The 17,388-nt window shown below is 38.3% G+C and overlaps 1 protein-coding gene across 1 annotated transcript in view; it reads right to left on the bottom strand.

The window, feature by feature from the left end:
• Positions 1-9,355: 9,355 nt before the first annotated feature.
• FOXO1 (forkhead box O1) overlaps positions 9,356-17,388 on the bottom strand; it is a 147,378-nt gene continuing 139,345 nt past the window's right edge. The window contains 2 exon segments of the mRNA XM_053705561.1: positions 9,356-9,547; positions 10,004-10,488. Coding sequence (XP_053561536.1) covers positions 9,356-9,547; positions 10,004-10,488 — 677 coding nt within the window.

Below are 17,388 nucleotides of genomic sequence, written 5' to 3'. Positions count from 1 at the left end.
TAGTGAAGAACAAAAATAAGTCAATCAAAACAAAAAAAATGGAAAAAATGGGTGATGAAAAGCAAGGTGAAAGGGAGGAAATTGATTCCTTCCAATGTTAGTTACTTTAACAGATCCAAATTCCTGAGTGTGGTTGCTGAAGTAGCTGATTGGATCCTAGCACCTGTCAGCTGCTCCTATGGTATCCTAAAAAGTGTCCCTGTAAAAAAAGAAATTCACAACATAGTGTATCCAATATGAGAATGAAGTAAAGATTAAAGTAATGCTTACCAATATGTCAACGCGTTTCTGCCCTCAAAAAAGGGCCTTTCTCAAGACTAGTCTTGAGAAAGGCCCTTTTTTGAGGGCAGAAACGCGTTGACATATTGGTAAGCATTACTTTAATCTTTACTTCATTCTCATATTGGATACACTATGTTGTGAATTTCTTTTTTTACAGGGACACTTTTTAGGATACCATAGGAGCAGCTGACAGGTGCTAGGATCCAATCAGCTACTTCAGCAACCACACTCAGGAATTTGGATCTGTTAAAGTAACTAACATTGGAAGGAATCAATTTCCTCCCTTTCACCTTGCTTTTCATCACCCATTTTTTCCATTTTTTTTGTTTTGATTGACTTATTTTTGTTCTTCACTAACATTTGTTGATCAACTTTTTGAACACTTTTTTGGATTATATTTTATATTTTATTTTTTATGTTATTGCATATTGTGTATTTTATTTTTTATGTTATTGCATATTGTGTATTTTATTTAATTATATCTTAACCTCACTGGATTAAGTAGCTAGCATTTTTATATCCATTTGCACTCACTCAATTATTTTGCTACCCCCCTTTTTTTGCACTGCAGTGCATTTTTCTATTTTTTGGAACACTATTTTTGTAACACTAATTTTGAACACTATTGTTTGTATTATTGTTTATTAGTTTTTTGCTTGATGCACTTGCTACAGTTGTACTTAGGCTAATTCTGTTTTATTAGTATACACTCTTATTCTGGTGTACCACTCACACTGATCACCTGTTATTACCTCTGTTTTTATTGTAATTATCAGCTTTGGCCCTTTGAGCCGCTTCTGCAAGATATTCCTGTATTTGTAATTTTATTTATATGTGCTTTTTACATTTTTTATATATAGTCTTTTATTACTGATGCTTTTTAACATGGTTCATTAAATAATCTTCTTTTATCTCTCTGTGAGTATATTTATCCCTTGGCCTCTTGTTGGCGCTGTATTCACTTCTTACTACTTGTGCATATTTTTTGGAGGTTGGTTAGGATCTCTGTTTGGATACAGCTTGGGGATTACCTTAGCGCTTGTACACACACCCTTTTTCACTATTGACTCTTCCGTTAAGACCAGACCTTCTATAGCAAGGTCCTTTTTTCCATCAGGATCTCAAATCCTTAAATTTGAAGGTATGGAGATTGAACGCTTGATTCTCAGTCATAGAGGTTTCTCTGAATCTGTGATTAATACTATGTTACAGGCTCGTAAATCTGTATCTAGGAAGATATATTATCGAGTCTGGATGATTTTCATTTCTTGGTGTTTTTCTCATCATTTTTCTTGGCATTCTTTTAGAATTCCTAGAATTTTACAGTTTCTTCAGGATGGTTTGGATAAAGGTTTGTCTGCAAGTTCCTTGAAAGGACAAATCTCTGCTCTTTCTGTTCTTTTTCACAGAAAGATTGCTAGTCTTCCTGATATTCATTGTTTTGTACAAGCTTTGGTTCATATAAAACCTGTCATTAAGTCAATCTCTCCTCCGTGGAGTTTGAATTTGGTTCTGGGGGCTCTTCAAGCTCCTCCGTTTGAACCTATGCATTCGCTGGACATTAAATTACTTTCTTGGAAAGTTTTGTTTCTTTTGGCCATCTCTTCTGCTAGAAGAGTTTCTGAATTATCTGCTCTTTCTTGTGAGTCTCCTTTTCTGATTTTTCATCAGGATAAGGCAGTGTTGCGAACTTCTTTTAAATTTTTACCTAAGGTTGTGAATTCTAACAACATTAGTAGAGAAATTGTGGTTCCTTCATTGTGTCCTAATCCTAAGAATTCTAAGGAAAAGTCGTTGCATTCTTTGGATGTAGTTAGAGCTTTGAAATATTATGTTGAAGCTACTAAGGATTTCCGAAAGACTTCTAGTCTATTTGTTATCTTTTCCGGTTCTAGGAAAGGTCAGAAGGCTTCTGCCATTTCTTTGGCATCTTGGTTAAAATCTTTGATTCATCATGCTTATGTCGAGTCGGGTAAAACTCCGCCTCAAAGGATTACAGCTCATTCTACTAGGTCAGTTTCTACTTCCTGGGCGTTTAGGAATGAAGCTTCGGTTGATCAGATTTGCAAAGCAGCCACTTGGTCTTCTTTGCATACTTTTACTAAATTCTACCATTTTGATGTGTTTTCTTCTTCTGAAGCAGTTTTTGGTAGAAAAGTACTTCAGGCAGCTGTTTCAGTTTGATTCTTCTGCTTATAATTTGTTTTTTTTATTATAAGATTTAAACTTTGTTTTGGGTGTGGATTTTTTTCAGCGGAATTGGCTGTCTTTATTTTATCCCTCCCTCTCTAGTGACTCTTGCGTGGAAGATCCACATCTTGGGTAGTCATTATCCCATATGTCACTAGCTCATGGACTCTTGCTAATTACATGAAAGAAAACATAATTTATGTAAGAACTTACCTGATAAATTCATTTCTTTCATATTAGCAAGAGTCCATGAGGCCCACCCTTTTTGTGGTGGTTATGATTTTTTTTGTATAAAGCACAATTATTCCAATTCCTTTTTTCTTATCACCCCACTTCTTGGCTATACGTTAAACTGATTTGTGGGTGTGGTGAGGGGTGTATTTGTAGGCATTTTGAGGTTTGGGAAACTTTGCCCCTCCTGGTAGGAATGTGTATCCCATACGTCACTAGCTCATGGACTCTTGCTAATATGAAAGAAATGAATTTATCAGGTAATTTCTTACATAAATTATGTTATTTACAAAAATGTGAGGGGTGTACTCACTTGTGAGAGTGTGTGTATATATATATATATATATATATATATATATATATAAACACACACACTCTCCTGGCTGACCATTTTTAACTTGGTAAAATAAAGCTTTGTTTTTTAATGCGAATAGGACTCTTGCCGGTTAATTTTTGATTTTGGTTTAACTTATCCTCATACACCTGGCATTGTCCTTATTTGCTTTTTTGGGCTCTATTTGTCTGCAATTGGTTGGAAACAGGTGCAATAGTGGTCAGGTGAGTTGGCTTACAGAGGGAGTGGATATCCGGTCAGAACAAACAGCACACAGAAATGGACATGGCTCATTGAAATTGCTGCAATATTGAGGAATCACATTACACTCCGGACTACCATAACAGCATCCAATCAAGGGGAGAAGCCTGGAAGTGCAGCAGCGTAGCTCTCAGGGGTCTGGTGGTTATCTGGACTTCAGGGAGCATGATCAGCTCCGCTCTTGAACCAAGGCACATACATGGTATAACCCGCAGTTGGAAGATAGGGCCCTGAACAGGGCAGGCTGATGTGTGAATACGTTTGCAATACTTTCTATTATTACAGCAGCAATTGTGATTAAAGGGACATAATACTCATATGCTAAATCACTTGAAACTGATGCAGTATAACTGTAAAAAGCTGACAGAGATGCTCAGGTGATATTTTCCTATGTAAAAAAGGAAGATATTTTACCTCACAATTTCCTCAGCTCAGCAGAGTAAGTTCTGTGTAAAAAGTTATACTCAGCTGCTCCCAGCTGCAGGTAAAAAAATTAAAAAAAATGAAGAAATGAACAGCAGCCAATCAGCATCATCAGTGCTGAGGTCATGAACTCTTACTGTGATCTCATGAGATTTGACTTAACTCTCATGAGATTTCATAGTAAGCTTCCTTTACCTGATTGGTGAAATAATGAGAGTGCACAATGCTAGCCCCTTCAGATGTCCCAGGACAAACACACTAAAATGCTGCTTAGAAATCCTTTACAATGGGAGGTGGCTACTGAGGAACTTTTGAGGTAAAATATCTTTCTTTTTTACATAGAGATGTTCAGGAGATATTTTCTAATCAGCTTTTTACAGCTATGCTGCATCACTTTCAAGTGTTTAAACATTTGGGTATTATGGCCCTTTAAGGCTATTACAGGCACCATAAGACTGTTTGTACTTAACCCTTTAAGGACACAGCTTTCAGTTTGCTCAATTGTTTTATGATGGAAAAATTCTGTCATATGTCCTTAAGAGGTTAATAAATTGACTAAGATATATATATATTTTTCCTCCTGCCCACCACTATAAACTGACTGATTAATTGGTTGTGATCAGAGCGCTGATTACAAGTACCGATTCATTTTTTTGATTTTTTATATATATATATATATATATATATATGTACATATATACATACATATACATACATATACACATACACACATATATATATATATATATATACATACATATATATATATATGTACATATATACATACATATATATATATATGTATATATATATATATGTACATATATACATACATATACACACACATACACATATATATATATATATATATATATATATATATATATACACATACACATACATACATACATACATACACACATATACATACATAAATGTTAATAAATTATACTTACCAATAGACACTCATCCATCAGCAAAAAAGTAGCAGACAGCCAAACTAGTGTTGTAACATCAGCAGAAAATAAGGAATAGGAATATATTGGAGATCATTAAAGGGATGCAAAAGAAAAAGTCCCTGCGACCAATTATGTAATGTTTATGAAAAATTCCCATAAGTTGAAAAAATAATCACATATTATACCCCATATTCATCTCTCTGACAAGCACTGTACTCTGAGGGGAAACTGGGCATCAATAAATAGTGAAACCCCCTTTCTCTGAAGAATCAAATGCACATCTTCATTCTTCTTCAACCACCTCGAGCGGAGGCAAAGTGAACACTGAGGTGTGTTAGGTGTTTTATAGGGCTCTTGGGGTTTGGAAATATTTGGCTCCTCCTAGTGGTAAAGAGTAATTCCCAGGCGTAATGGATCGCACAAGTCTAATCAAATACCCAACTGAAACAGAGCTTAAGGTAGTCTGTATCTACAAGGGTTTACCACTGCATGTAAAGTATATGATTTAACCCTGGTCACAGTACATTATGCTTAATACTGGGGAATAACCAATTTCCAGAAAAACATCCACAAGGAGTGAAATTGGGAAGGTGTTGACTTTGAAAATACTTTTAAGGTTCTGGAGACACAAAATTTGAGCTAAAACTCAAAGCATTCATATTGTTTTAGGTATGATATGGTAGAAATGGCTGTCTCTCAGTGCCTACGTACTCACCTTGATAGTTTATAAAGCACACCTAGTAAAAATGCCAATGTTGTGAAATTAGATTGGCAACATGTGCAACAAGCATAATTTGACAGACATGGATACCAATATCTAAATTAATAAATATGAGGGGAGCAGGTCAAAACACAAGTTGAAAGCTTTAGAATCTGAATCGTCCAAGTATCAGTGCATGGTGAGATCAGTTACTCTGCAAGGACAATCCGCAGCATCTGAGTGGAGGCCCTGGGAGGGATTTTCTCCAAGTACACAAGTCAAAGGTGAAATGAATAAATCCATGTGGCAGCTAAACCACAGTTGCGGAAAAGTAACAGGGGAAAGTAATCTGGGATGTGAGCTACAATAAAACTTTTTCTATCAAGGATCCTATATTTCTGCACAAGAGTTCATAGCTGTGAATAAGTGAGGATTAAAAACCAAACTCAAAACCCAGCACTTCTACTAAGATACTGTGTACGGTAATGGGGTTCAGTTTATTTACCACAAAAGAACTTTGGTATATGAACATTTTTATACATGACTAAAACTACAAACTTGATTACATAGTATCCATATTTGTGGAGCTCCTATATGTTTAAATTTACTGGAACTATATTTAAAGAACTGGGCAGTATATTTATATGTAGAGTATTTTTGGACCATCTTGTATTATGGTGAGTTATTGATCTTATTACTCTGATAACGTAAGTTTATTTAAAAATGTATTTGCACATATAGGTATTTTCACCTGTCTTAAAAACATAATTTATGTAAGGATTTACCTGATAAAATCATTTCTTTCATATTGGCAAGAGTCCATCAGCTAGTGAGGTATGGGATATACAATCCTACGAGGAGGGGCAAAGTTTCCAAAACCTCAAAATGCCTATAAATACATCCCTCACCACACCCACAATTCAGTTTAACGAATAGCCAAGTAGTGCGGTGATAAAGAAAGGAGTAAAAAGCATCAAAGGAATTTGGAAATAATTGTGCTTTATACAAAAAAAAAAATCATAACCACCATAAAAAGGGTGGACTCTTGCCAATATGAAAGAAATGAATTTATCAGGTAAATTCTTACATAAATTATGTTTTCTTTCATGTTATTGGCAAGAGTCCATGAGCTAGTGAAAAAATAAAAAAACAGCCATTTGGGACTTCCGGTGGGCGGGCGCTGAGAGTGGAAGCAGGGAACGGAGCTCCTGATTCAGGGGCCCTTAAATTAGCACAAACTCACAAGCAATATACCCAAGGCACCCCAAAACAAGCTGACATCCTTGACAGGAGGGAGACGTACCTGTCCGGAAACAAGTCAGCAAGGAATCCGACACCCGACTCCCTCACCGCACAAGTCCTCAGACAGGAGAGGAGGAGAGCGGTCGCGGCAGTAACCGCAGAGGAGACACGCTACACATCAACTCCAAACTCGACCCGGAGAGAAGCGGAAGGCTCACATCCATTCTGCAGGGGCACGGAGTGTGTAGGGAGCTTGCGGCCGAAGCTGGAGGGTGAGTCTGACCATTGGCAGGAAACTGCCATCTTGCCTTCACTGTGAGGTAACAGAACGGAGGTGAAGCACGCAAAACATAGAGTAGTGAATACCCTACAAGAGAGAGGGCATTAGTGTGAGCCCCAAATAATAGGCACGGACCAGTCTTAACCAAGGTAGGACAGCAGGCAGAACGCCCCCTATACAGGGGATACAGCATAAAGATAAGTTGGGAACAAACGGCTCACTACACAGGCCAGACCCAAACCGCATGGCACAAATCAGGAAAATATAAGCCCGAAATCAGAGAAAGGTGGCCAGAGAAACACGATGAAGACTATTTCCAGACCCCCCCTTTTTTTTTTTTTTGCACTAAACACCTGCTGACCTTAAACGAACGACGGTCGCGGGGTGGAAGAGGAAAACGGAAATACAAAGTGGTAAATCATATCTAAATAGTTAACACCTTTGCATTACACACAGCAGAGGGATTAAACTGATAGGAACAGACTCTTGAATGTCATATACATCTTCACCATAGAGAATTCCATTGCACTGGAAAGAATAAACGATTTTAAATAACTAACCTGTCGAACCTTGACTGGTGTGATCCTTTTTCGATAGATTTCTAAAATACTGACACTGATTATTGACAACATGCAGGGCTAGACCACACGGGTCCGCGCCCCCCCCCACTCACCCACCTCTTATTAGAAACCTTTGGACTCTCTGGTGGACCTGGCAATCTCGGGCCTAACTAACTTTCTAATAAAACCTCTAAAACCCTACCAGCACACATAATACTTATCCACAGTTGGCGATAGCAACTGTGAGACTCTCAGACCTGTATGCAAAAGTATTATGACTCTTATATTAAAAAAACAGCCACTATGGCGAACAGATTGAAGAATATTGATAAGAGAAAGAACCAAGGGGAGACACAGCAGGCCCCGGTGCTTGCGGATGACACACCACCCATCAACCTTATGGACGCACACCCAATTGTCTCTCAGATCTCAGCCTTGTTTCTGCCAAAGACAGACCAGCTCCAAACAGGAATGGACTCGCTCACAGCAGAAGTTAAATCTTTCAATGGTAGCCTGACCAGTGGTGTAGCGTGGGTTGTCAGCACCCAGGGCAAGGCAAGTATTGTGTGTTAATGTTGGTATTCACAGATTATTATTTTTTTAAATCGCCTGGTTTTAATTTTTGCAAAATTTTCAACAACAGAATTGAAATCTATATTTAAATCTCTCTCAATAGACAGTATTGCTAGGTTACTCAGTCTTTCTTGGCTCATTGTAGATCTCTGATACGATTTGATCCATTTAAGTTTTGAGAAACTTCTTTCACAACTGGCAGTTGAAACAGTGATAGTTAGAAAGATTCTTAATATCACAACAAAGTTAGTCAAACTCTCTTGCAGCTTCCACTTGTACACCCACCGAAGCAAATCTAAAGCTGTCCAGTTAGCAATATGCTCATTGGGATTGACTTCCTTATAACAAGACAATGTGGTGCCGAAGGAGATTTATTTCGTTTATCATAGCTGCAGCATTCTCAGTATCCAAAAATTTCTGGATTTGCAGGAAAGCATATTGCTGGTGAAGAATATTAATCTGAATTGTATGTTTTCTAATTTCTGTCATAAGCTTATCAATTGCTTCCAGTTGTTCTCTGTGTGTTTCTTGTACTAAGGTCAAGCCAGCATAACAACTCTGCTCACCAGGCATCTTCTTACATTTTCCAACTCTTCTCTCTATTGAAATGTTGAACGTTTCGCACACCTGCAGAGCTTTCTTAGTTGCCTTTGACACTACAAAGTCTCATTTTTCCTGGCAAAATAAAGCTAATGCTTTCAACTTTTGCACACATTGATCAAGCACAAGTCCTTCTTGCTGCATGTAGATCTGAGCATCATTCACTTCGGTCAGTACTGGGCTCCAAAAATGCAGGAATGACAAAAAAGGATAGGTCATGATGCAAACTAACAGACTTCCTGCATCACCCTTGGTTTCAGCGGTTTCTGGCCCATCTCTCTACACTTCCAAAGTGTCTATTATTTCCTCTGTGTGTTCAGCAAGTACACCTAAAGCTTCATGCTTTGAACTCCATCTTGTGTTACAAGATCGCTTTACGCGAGTTGGTACATGTTCCTTAAGAACATCCCATCTTTGTGTAGAGCTTGAGAAGAATGTGTACACCTTTTCCAGAGTGCCAAAGAAGTCACAGACTATGTCCCAACACCAACTGCATGCACACCAGCAAGATTGAGCGAATGATTGTTACATGGCACAAACACTGCTTTGGGATTCATATCCAAAATACGTTTTTGTACACCACTAATGTGTCCAGCCATAGTTGCAGCATTGTCGTATCCTTGGCCATAGCAGTGCTCCAGTTTAAGGCCATCTGCTTGCAACTTGTCACAAATCTGTTTTGTAATTACATCAGCTGATTTCCCATGTAACTGAATAAAGTCAATGAAAGACTACCACGTTAACTTCCGTATCTTCTATGTGCACGTATCGAATCACTTGGGACATTTGGTCAGTATGAGAAATATCCGGAGTGCTATCAAACATGATCGCAAAATACTTGGCATTGGTGATGTTTTGAGAAATGGCTGTTCTTATATGATCGCCAAGCAGGCTGATGACCTCATTCTGGCACTGTGGAGAGAGATAGGACACAACTTAGCCATCTGTGTTTTGAACATTGTCAAGGTGCCGTTTCGCAACTAGGTCATATTTGGCAAGTAACTTGAAAGTTTCTCGGAAATTTCCAGTTACAATCCGTGCTTAGATCTTCTATGTGACCACGTAAGGGTAAGGTTTGCTTGGCTAGATACAGCACACAATCAAGTATTCTGCCTAAGATTGCCTCCCATTTCTCAAATTACCTCTGTTGTGCAAGCTGGGCAGCAACATCAATAGTCTCGTTGCTGTAGCCGCATTTCAAATTCTTTCCACATTGTAAATGCACTTAGGCGATATGAACTGCTCTCATGCTCTAGTAAACTGGGGTTTAGCTTTCTCCATGCTTTAAATCCACTTGGCTTGCCAAAATAACTTTCCTTTGGCCTTCTGAAAAAGCAAACAAGGAAAGCAATATGCAGCACTGTTTACAGGAGAAAACATCAACCAGGTCCTTAACATAGTCTCACCATTGTCCAAATTCATGTAGAACCAGTCCTTGGAAAATGACCTGCCATCACTGTCTTTTGAAAACAATGCATCCTTATTCTGCAGTTCCACTGTCCCTCTCTTGACAAGTTCAGTTTTTAAAGTTTCATCCACAGTTTCAGGCCAATAGCCAATATCATTGAAAACTCTTCGGTCAATACTCTCTGGTAGAATATTTGGCTGAGCAGAAGTAGAAGCATCCTCAGGCAAAGCTGTCTCTGCTTCTAAAGCAAGAATAGGAATGTCCAGAGAAATGCCTGGATCAGGTTCTGGTGATGAACCTGGGGCTGGTGCACTTTCAGCAGTGTTCACAAGAAACCTGTCAAGGATTCCAGCTATCTTAGATAGTTGCTCCTGCTCTATCTTCCTCCTCTCCCTGCCTTGCACACCCAATTCTTTTTTGGCTGACATGGCTGATGTGTAGTATTCTACGAAAAATCTAAAAAAAAACGTCCATAGCCCTGGTTAGCAGAGGTATTGTTGCAAATATTGAAGCACAGGCAAACTCATGTGTTTATTGTCTTATGTTAATGTTCCAGCCCACATGTTGCCATGTTGTCTACAGCAAATGTGTGATCGAGACTTTGTAGTTCACTTCTTGCAGAAATAGGTCATTAGCTTAGCAGCGCTGCGGCTAAGAATCTTCCTGTAATGTTAATGCCTGTCATTTAAGCAATAGGAACCTGATCTCAAAAGGTATCTACACAGCGGGTAGATACCTTTGAGATCAGGTTCCTATTGCTTAGAGGGACAGTCTACAATAGAATTTTATTGTTTTAAAAGATAGATAATCTCTTTATTACCCATTCCCCAGTTTTGCATAACCAACACAGTTATATTAATACACTTTTTACCTCTGTGATTACCTTGTATCTAAAAACCTTCTTCCAGCCTACTGATCATGACTGACTGTTTATTATCCGTTGACTTGCATTTAGCATTGTGTTGTGCTAAATCTTACAGAACAGTCTGTGCCAGAACACAGTGTTATCTACATGGCCCACGTGTACTTTCAGTCTCTTTGTGTTGAAAAGCCATTTAAAAAGCATGTGATTAGAGGCAGCATTTAACGGCTTATAAATTAGCATACGAGTCTGCCTAGGTTTAGTTTCAACTACGAATACCAAGAGTAAAAAGCAAATTTGATGATAAAAGTAAATTGTGGTAGATTTACACTTTTACAGTAGTTTAGTTATTTTAATACATCATCTCATTCTCACAGATAAAACAACAACTTTGATTATAATTATTATATAATTGATCATGTCTATGACAAGTTTTGTTGCCGTCTGAAACTTGGAAAGATAAGTTCATTACATTTTTATATGCATTAAAAAAACATAATTTATGTAAGAACTTACCTGATAAATTCATTTCTTTCATATTAGCAAGAGTCCATGAGCTAGTGACATATGGGATATACATTCCTACCAGAAGGCAAAGTTTCCCAAACCTTAAAATGCCTATAAATACACCCCTCACCACACCCACAAATCAGTTTAACGAATAGCCAAGAAGTGGGGTGATAAGAAAAAAAGTGCGAAAGCATAAAAAATAAGGAATTGGAATAATTGTGCTTTATACAAAAAAATCATAACCACCACAAAAAAGGGTGGGCCTCATGGACTCTTGCTAATATGAAAGAAATGAATTTATCAGGTAAGTTCTTACATAAATTATGTTTTCTTTCAAGTAATTAGCAAGAGTCCATGAGCTAGTGACGTATGGGATAATGACTACCCAAGATGTGGATCTTTCCACGCAAGAGTCACTAGAGAGGGAGGGATAAAATAAAGACAGCCAATTCCTGCTGAAAATAATCCACACCCAAAATAAAGTTTAATGAAAACATAAGCAGAAGATTCAAACTGAAACCACTGCCTGAAGTATTTTTCTACCAAAAACTGCTTCAGAAGAAGAAAACACATCAAAAAATGGTAGAATTTAGTAAAAGTATGCAAAGAGGACCAAGTTGCTGCTTTGCAAATCTGATCAACCGAAGCTTCATTCTAAACGCCCAGGAAGTAGAAACTGACCTAGTAGAATGAGCTGTAATCCTTCGAGGCGGAGTTTTACCCGACTCGACATAGGCATGATGAAATAAAGATTTCAACCAAGATGCCGAAGAAATGGCAGAAGCTTTCTAGCCTTTTCTAGAACCGGAAAAGATGACAAATAGACTAGAAGTCTTTCGGAAAGACTTAGTAGCTTCAACATAATATTACAAAGCTCTAACAGCATCCAAAGAATGCAATGATTTCTCCTTAGAATTCATAGGATTAGGACATAATGAAGGAACCACAATTTCTCTACTAATGTTGTTAGAATTCACAACCTTAGGTAAAAAAATTCAAAAGAAGTTTGCAGCACCGCCTTATCCTGATGAAAAATCAGAAAAGGAGACTCACAAGAAAGAGCAGATAATTCAGAGACTCTTCTGGCAGAAGAGATGGCCAAAAGAAACAAAACTTTCCAAGAAAATAATTTAATGACCAAAGAATACATGGGTTCAAAAGGAGGAGCTTGAAGAGCCCCCAGAACCAAATTCAAACTCCAAGGAGGAGAAATTGACTTAATGACAGGTTTTATACGAACCAAAGCTTGTACAAAACAATGAATATCAGGAAGATTAGCAATCTTTCTGTGAAAAAGAACAGAAAGAGCAGAGATTTGTCCTTTCAAAGAACTTGCGGACAAACCTTTATCTAAACCATCCTGAAGAAACTGTAAAATTCTCGGTATTCAAAAAGAATGCCAAGAAAAATGATGAGAAAGACACTAAGAAATATAAGTCTTCCAGACTCTATAATATATTTCTCTAGATACAGATTTACGAGCCTGTCACATAGTATTAATCACAGAGTCAGAGAAACCTCTTTGACCAAGAATCAAGCGTTCAAACTCTATACCTTAAAATTTAAGGATTTGAGATCCTGATGGAAGAAAGGACCTTGCGACAGAAGGTCTGGTCTTAACGGAAGAGTCCACAGCTGGCAAGAGGCCATCCGGACAAGATCCGCATACCAAAACCTGTGAGGCCATGCTGGAGCTACCAGCAGGACAAACGAGCATTCCTTTAGAATCTTGCAGAATACTCTTGGAAGAAGAACTAGAGGCGGAAAGATATAGGCAGGATGATACTTCCAAGGAAGTGATAATGCATCCACTGCCTCCGTCTGAGGATCCCGGGATCTGGACAGATACCAGGGAAGTTTCTTGTTTAGATGAGAAGCCATCAGATCTATTTCTGGGAGTTCCCACATTTGAACAAGCTGAAGAAATACCTCTGGGTGAAGAGACCATTCGCCCGGATGCAACGTTTGGCGACTGAGATAATCCGCTTCCCAATTGTCTATACCTGGGATATGAACCGCAGAGATTAGACAGGAGCTGGATTCCACCCAAACCAAAATTCGAGATACTTCTTTCATAGCCAGAGGACTGAGTCCCTCCTTGATGATTGATGTATGCCACAGTTGTGACATTGTCTATCTGAAAACAAATTAACAACTCTCTCTTCAGAAGAGGCCAAGACTGAAGAGCTCTGAAAATTGCACGGAGTTCCAAAATATTGATCGGTAATCTCACCTCCTGAGATTCCCAAACCCCTTGTGCCGTCAGAGACCCCCACACAGCTCCCCAACCTGTAAGACTTGCATCTGTTGAGATTATAGTCCAGGTCGGAAGAACAAAGAAGCCCCCTGAACTAAACGATGGTGATCTGTCCACCACGTCAGAGTGTCGTATAATCGGTTTAAAGATATTAATTGAGATATCTTTGTGTAATCCCTGCACCATTGGTTCAGCATACAGAGCTGAAGAGGTCGCATGTGAAAACGAGCAAAGGAGATCGCATCCGATGCAGCAGTCATAAGACCTAAAATTTCCATGCATAAGGCTACCAAAGGGAATGATTGTGACTGAAGGTTTTTACAAGCTGATATCAATGTTAGACTTCTCTTGTCTGACAAAGACAGAGTCATAGACACTGAATCTATCTGGAAACCTAAAAAGGTTACCCTTGTCTGAGGAATCAATGAACTTTTTGGTAAATTGATCCTCCAACCATGATCTTGAAGAAACAACACAAGTCGATTCGTATGAGATTCTGCGAAAATGTGAAGACTGAGCAAGTACCAAGATATCGTCCAAAATAAGGAAATACCAATACCCTGTTCTCTGATTATAGACAGAAGGGCACCGAGAACCTTTGAAAAAAATTCTTGGAGCTGATGCTAGGCCAAACGGTAGAGCCACAAAACTGGTAATGCTTGTCTAAAAAGAGAATCTCAGAAACTAAAAGTGATCTGGATGAATCGGAATATGCAGATATGCATCCTGTAAATATATTGTAGACATATAATGCCCTTGCTAAACAAAAGGCAGGATAGTCCTACAGTTACCATCTTGAATGTTGGTATCCTTACATAACGATTCAATATTGATAGATCCGGAACTGGTCTGAAGGAATTGACCTTCTTTGGTACAATGAAGAGATAGAATAAAACCCCAGCCCCTGTTCCAGAACTGGAACTGGCATAATTACTCCAGCCAACTCTAGATCTGAAACACATTTCAGAAATGCTGAGCCTTTGCTGGGTTTACTGGGACACGGGAAAGAAAAAAATCTCTTTGCAGGAGGCCTTAACTTGAAGCCAATTCTGTACCTTTCTGAAACCAGAGATTGTGAACGGAATTGATCCAAATTTCTTTGAAGAAAACGTAATCTGCCCCATACCAGCTGAGCTGGAATGAGGGTCGCACCTTCATGGGTACTTAGGAGCTGGCTTTGGGTTTCTATAAGGCTTGGATATATTCCAAACTGGAAATGGTTTCCAAACTGATACCGCTCCTGAGGATGAAGGATCAGGCTTTTGTTCCTTGTTGTGAGGAAAGGAACGAAAATGGTTATTAGACCTAAATTTACCTTAGATTTTTTATCCTTTGGTAAAAAAGTTCCCTTCCCTCCAGTAACAGTTGAGATAATAGAATCCAACTGAGAACCGAATAATTTATTACCCTGGAAAGAAAGGGATAGCAAAGTAGACTTAGAAGACATATCAGCATTCCAAGTTTTAAGCCATAAAGCTCTTCTAGCTAAAATAGCTAGAGACATATACCTGACATCAACTCTAATGATATCAAAGATGGTATCACAAATAAAATTATTAGCATGTTATAGAATAATAATAATGCTATAAAATTATGATCTGTTACTTGTTGCGCTAAAGCTTCTAACCAAAAAGTTGAAGCTGCAGCAACATCCGCTAAAAATATAGCAGGAGTAGAGACAGCCCCATTAACCTTAGGGATTTTGTCCCAAAAACTCTAATCTGTCAGATGGCACAGGATATAATTGCTTAAAACGTTTTAGAAGGAGTAAATAAATTACCCAAATTATTCTATTTCCTGGAAATTACTTCAGAAATAGCATCAGGGAGAGAAAACACTTCTGGAATAACTACAGGAGATTTAAAAACCTTATTTAAACGTTTAGAATTAGTATCAAGAGGACCAGAATCCTCTATTTCTAATGCAATTAATACTTCTTTAAGTAAAGAACGAATAAATTCCATCTTGAACAAATACGAAGATTTATCAGCATCAACCTCTGAGACAGAAACCTCTGAACCAGAAGAACCATTATCAGTATCAGAATGATGATGTTCATTTAAAAATTCATCTGAAAAAAGAGAAGTTTTAAAAGACTTATGTATACTAGAAGGAGAAATAACAGACATAGCCTTCTTAATGGATTTAAAAATAAAATCTCTTATGTTATCAGGAACACTCTGAGAATTAGATGTTGACAAAACAGCAACAGGTAATGTAACAGTACTAAAGGAAATTTTATCTGCATTAACAAGTTTGTCATGACATGCAATACAAACAGCTGGAGAAACAGATACCAAAAGTTTATAGCAGATACACTTAGCTTGGTAGCTCCAGCACCGGGCAGCGATTTTCCTGAAGTATCTTCTGACTCAGTTGCAACGTGGAACATCTTGCAATATGCAATAGAAAAAACAACATATAAAGCAAAATTGATCAAATTCCTTAAATAACAGTTTCAGGAATGGGAAAAAAATGCCAGTGAACAGGCTTCTAGCAACCAGAAGCAATAAATAGAGACTTAAATAATGTGGAGACAAAAATGACGCCCATATTTTTTAGCGCCAAATAAGACGCCCACATTATTTGGCGCCTAAATGCTTTTGGCGCCAAAAATGACGCCACATCCGGAACGCCGACACTTTTGACGCAAAAAAAAGTCAAAAAATGACGCAACTTCCGGCGACACGTATGACGCCGGAAACAGAAAAAAAAATTTGCGCCAAAAAAGTCCGCGCCAAGAATGACACAATAAAATGAAGCATTTTCAGCCCCCGCGAGCCTAACAGCCCACAGGGAAAAAGTCAAATTGATTAAAATGCATTATCCCAAATATGAAACTGACTGTCTGAAAATAAGGAATGTTGAACATCCTGAGTCAAGGCAAATAAATGTTTGAATACATATATTTAGAACTTTATAAAAAAGTGCCTAACCATAGCTTAGAGTGTCACAGAAAAACATAATTTATGCTTACCTGATAAATTCCTTTCTTCTGTAGTGTGATCAGTCCACGGGTCATCATTACTTGTGGGATATTAACTGCTCCCCTACAGGAAGTGCAAGAGGATTCACCCAGCAGAGTTGCTATATAGCTCCTCCCCTCTACGTCACCTCCAGTCATTCGACCAAGGACCAACGAGAAAGGAGAAGCCAAGGGTGTAGTGGTGACTGGAGTATAATTTAAAAAATATTTACCTGCCTTAAAAAACAGGGCGGGCCGTGGACTGATCACACTACAGAAGAAAGGAATTTATCAGGTAAGCATAAATTATGTTTTCTTCTGTTAAGTGTGATCAGTCCACGGGTCATCATTACTTGTGGGATACCAATACCAAAGCAAAAGTACACGGATGACGGGAGGGATAGGCAGGCTCTTATACAGAAGGAACCACTGCCTGAAGAACCTTTCTCCCAAAAATAGCCTCCGAGGAAGCAAAAGTGTCAAATTTGTAAAATTTGGAAAAAGTATGAAGCGAAGACCAAGTTGCAGCCTTGCAAATCTGTTCAACAGAGGCCTCATTCTTAAAGGCCCAAGTGGAAGCCACAGCTCTAGTGGAATGAGCTGTAATTCTTTCAGGAGGCTGCTGTCCAGCAGTCTCATAAGCTAAACGAATTATGCTACGAAGCCAAAAAGAGAGAGAGGTAGCAGAAGCTTTTTGACCTCTCCTCTGACCAGAGTAAACGACAAACAGGGAAGACGTTTGTCGAAAATC

This window comes from Bombina bombina, chromosome 3 (assembly GCF_027579735.1).
Source record: "Bombina bombina isolate aBomBom1 chromosome 3, aBomBom1.pri, whole genome shotgun sequence".
Taxonomy (NCBI): domain Eukaryota; kingdom Metazoa; phylum Chordata; class Amphibia; order Anura; family Bombinatoridae; genus Bombina; species Bombina bombina.
The sequence above is the reverse complement of the archived record's forward strand: the minus strand, read 5'-3'. Positions and strand labels throughout refer to the sequence as shown.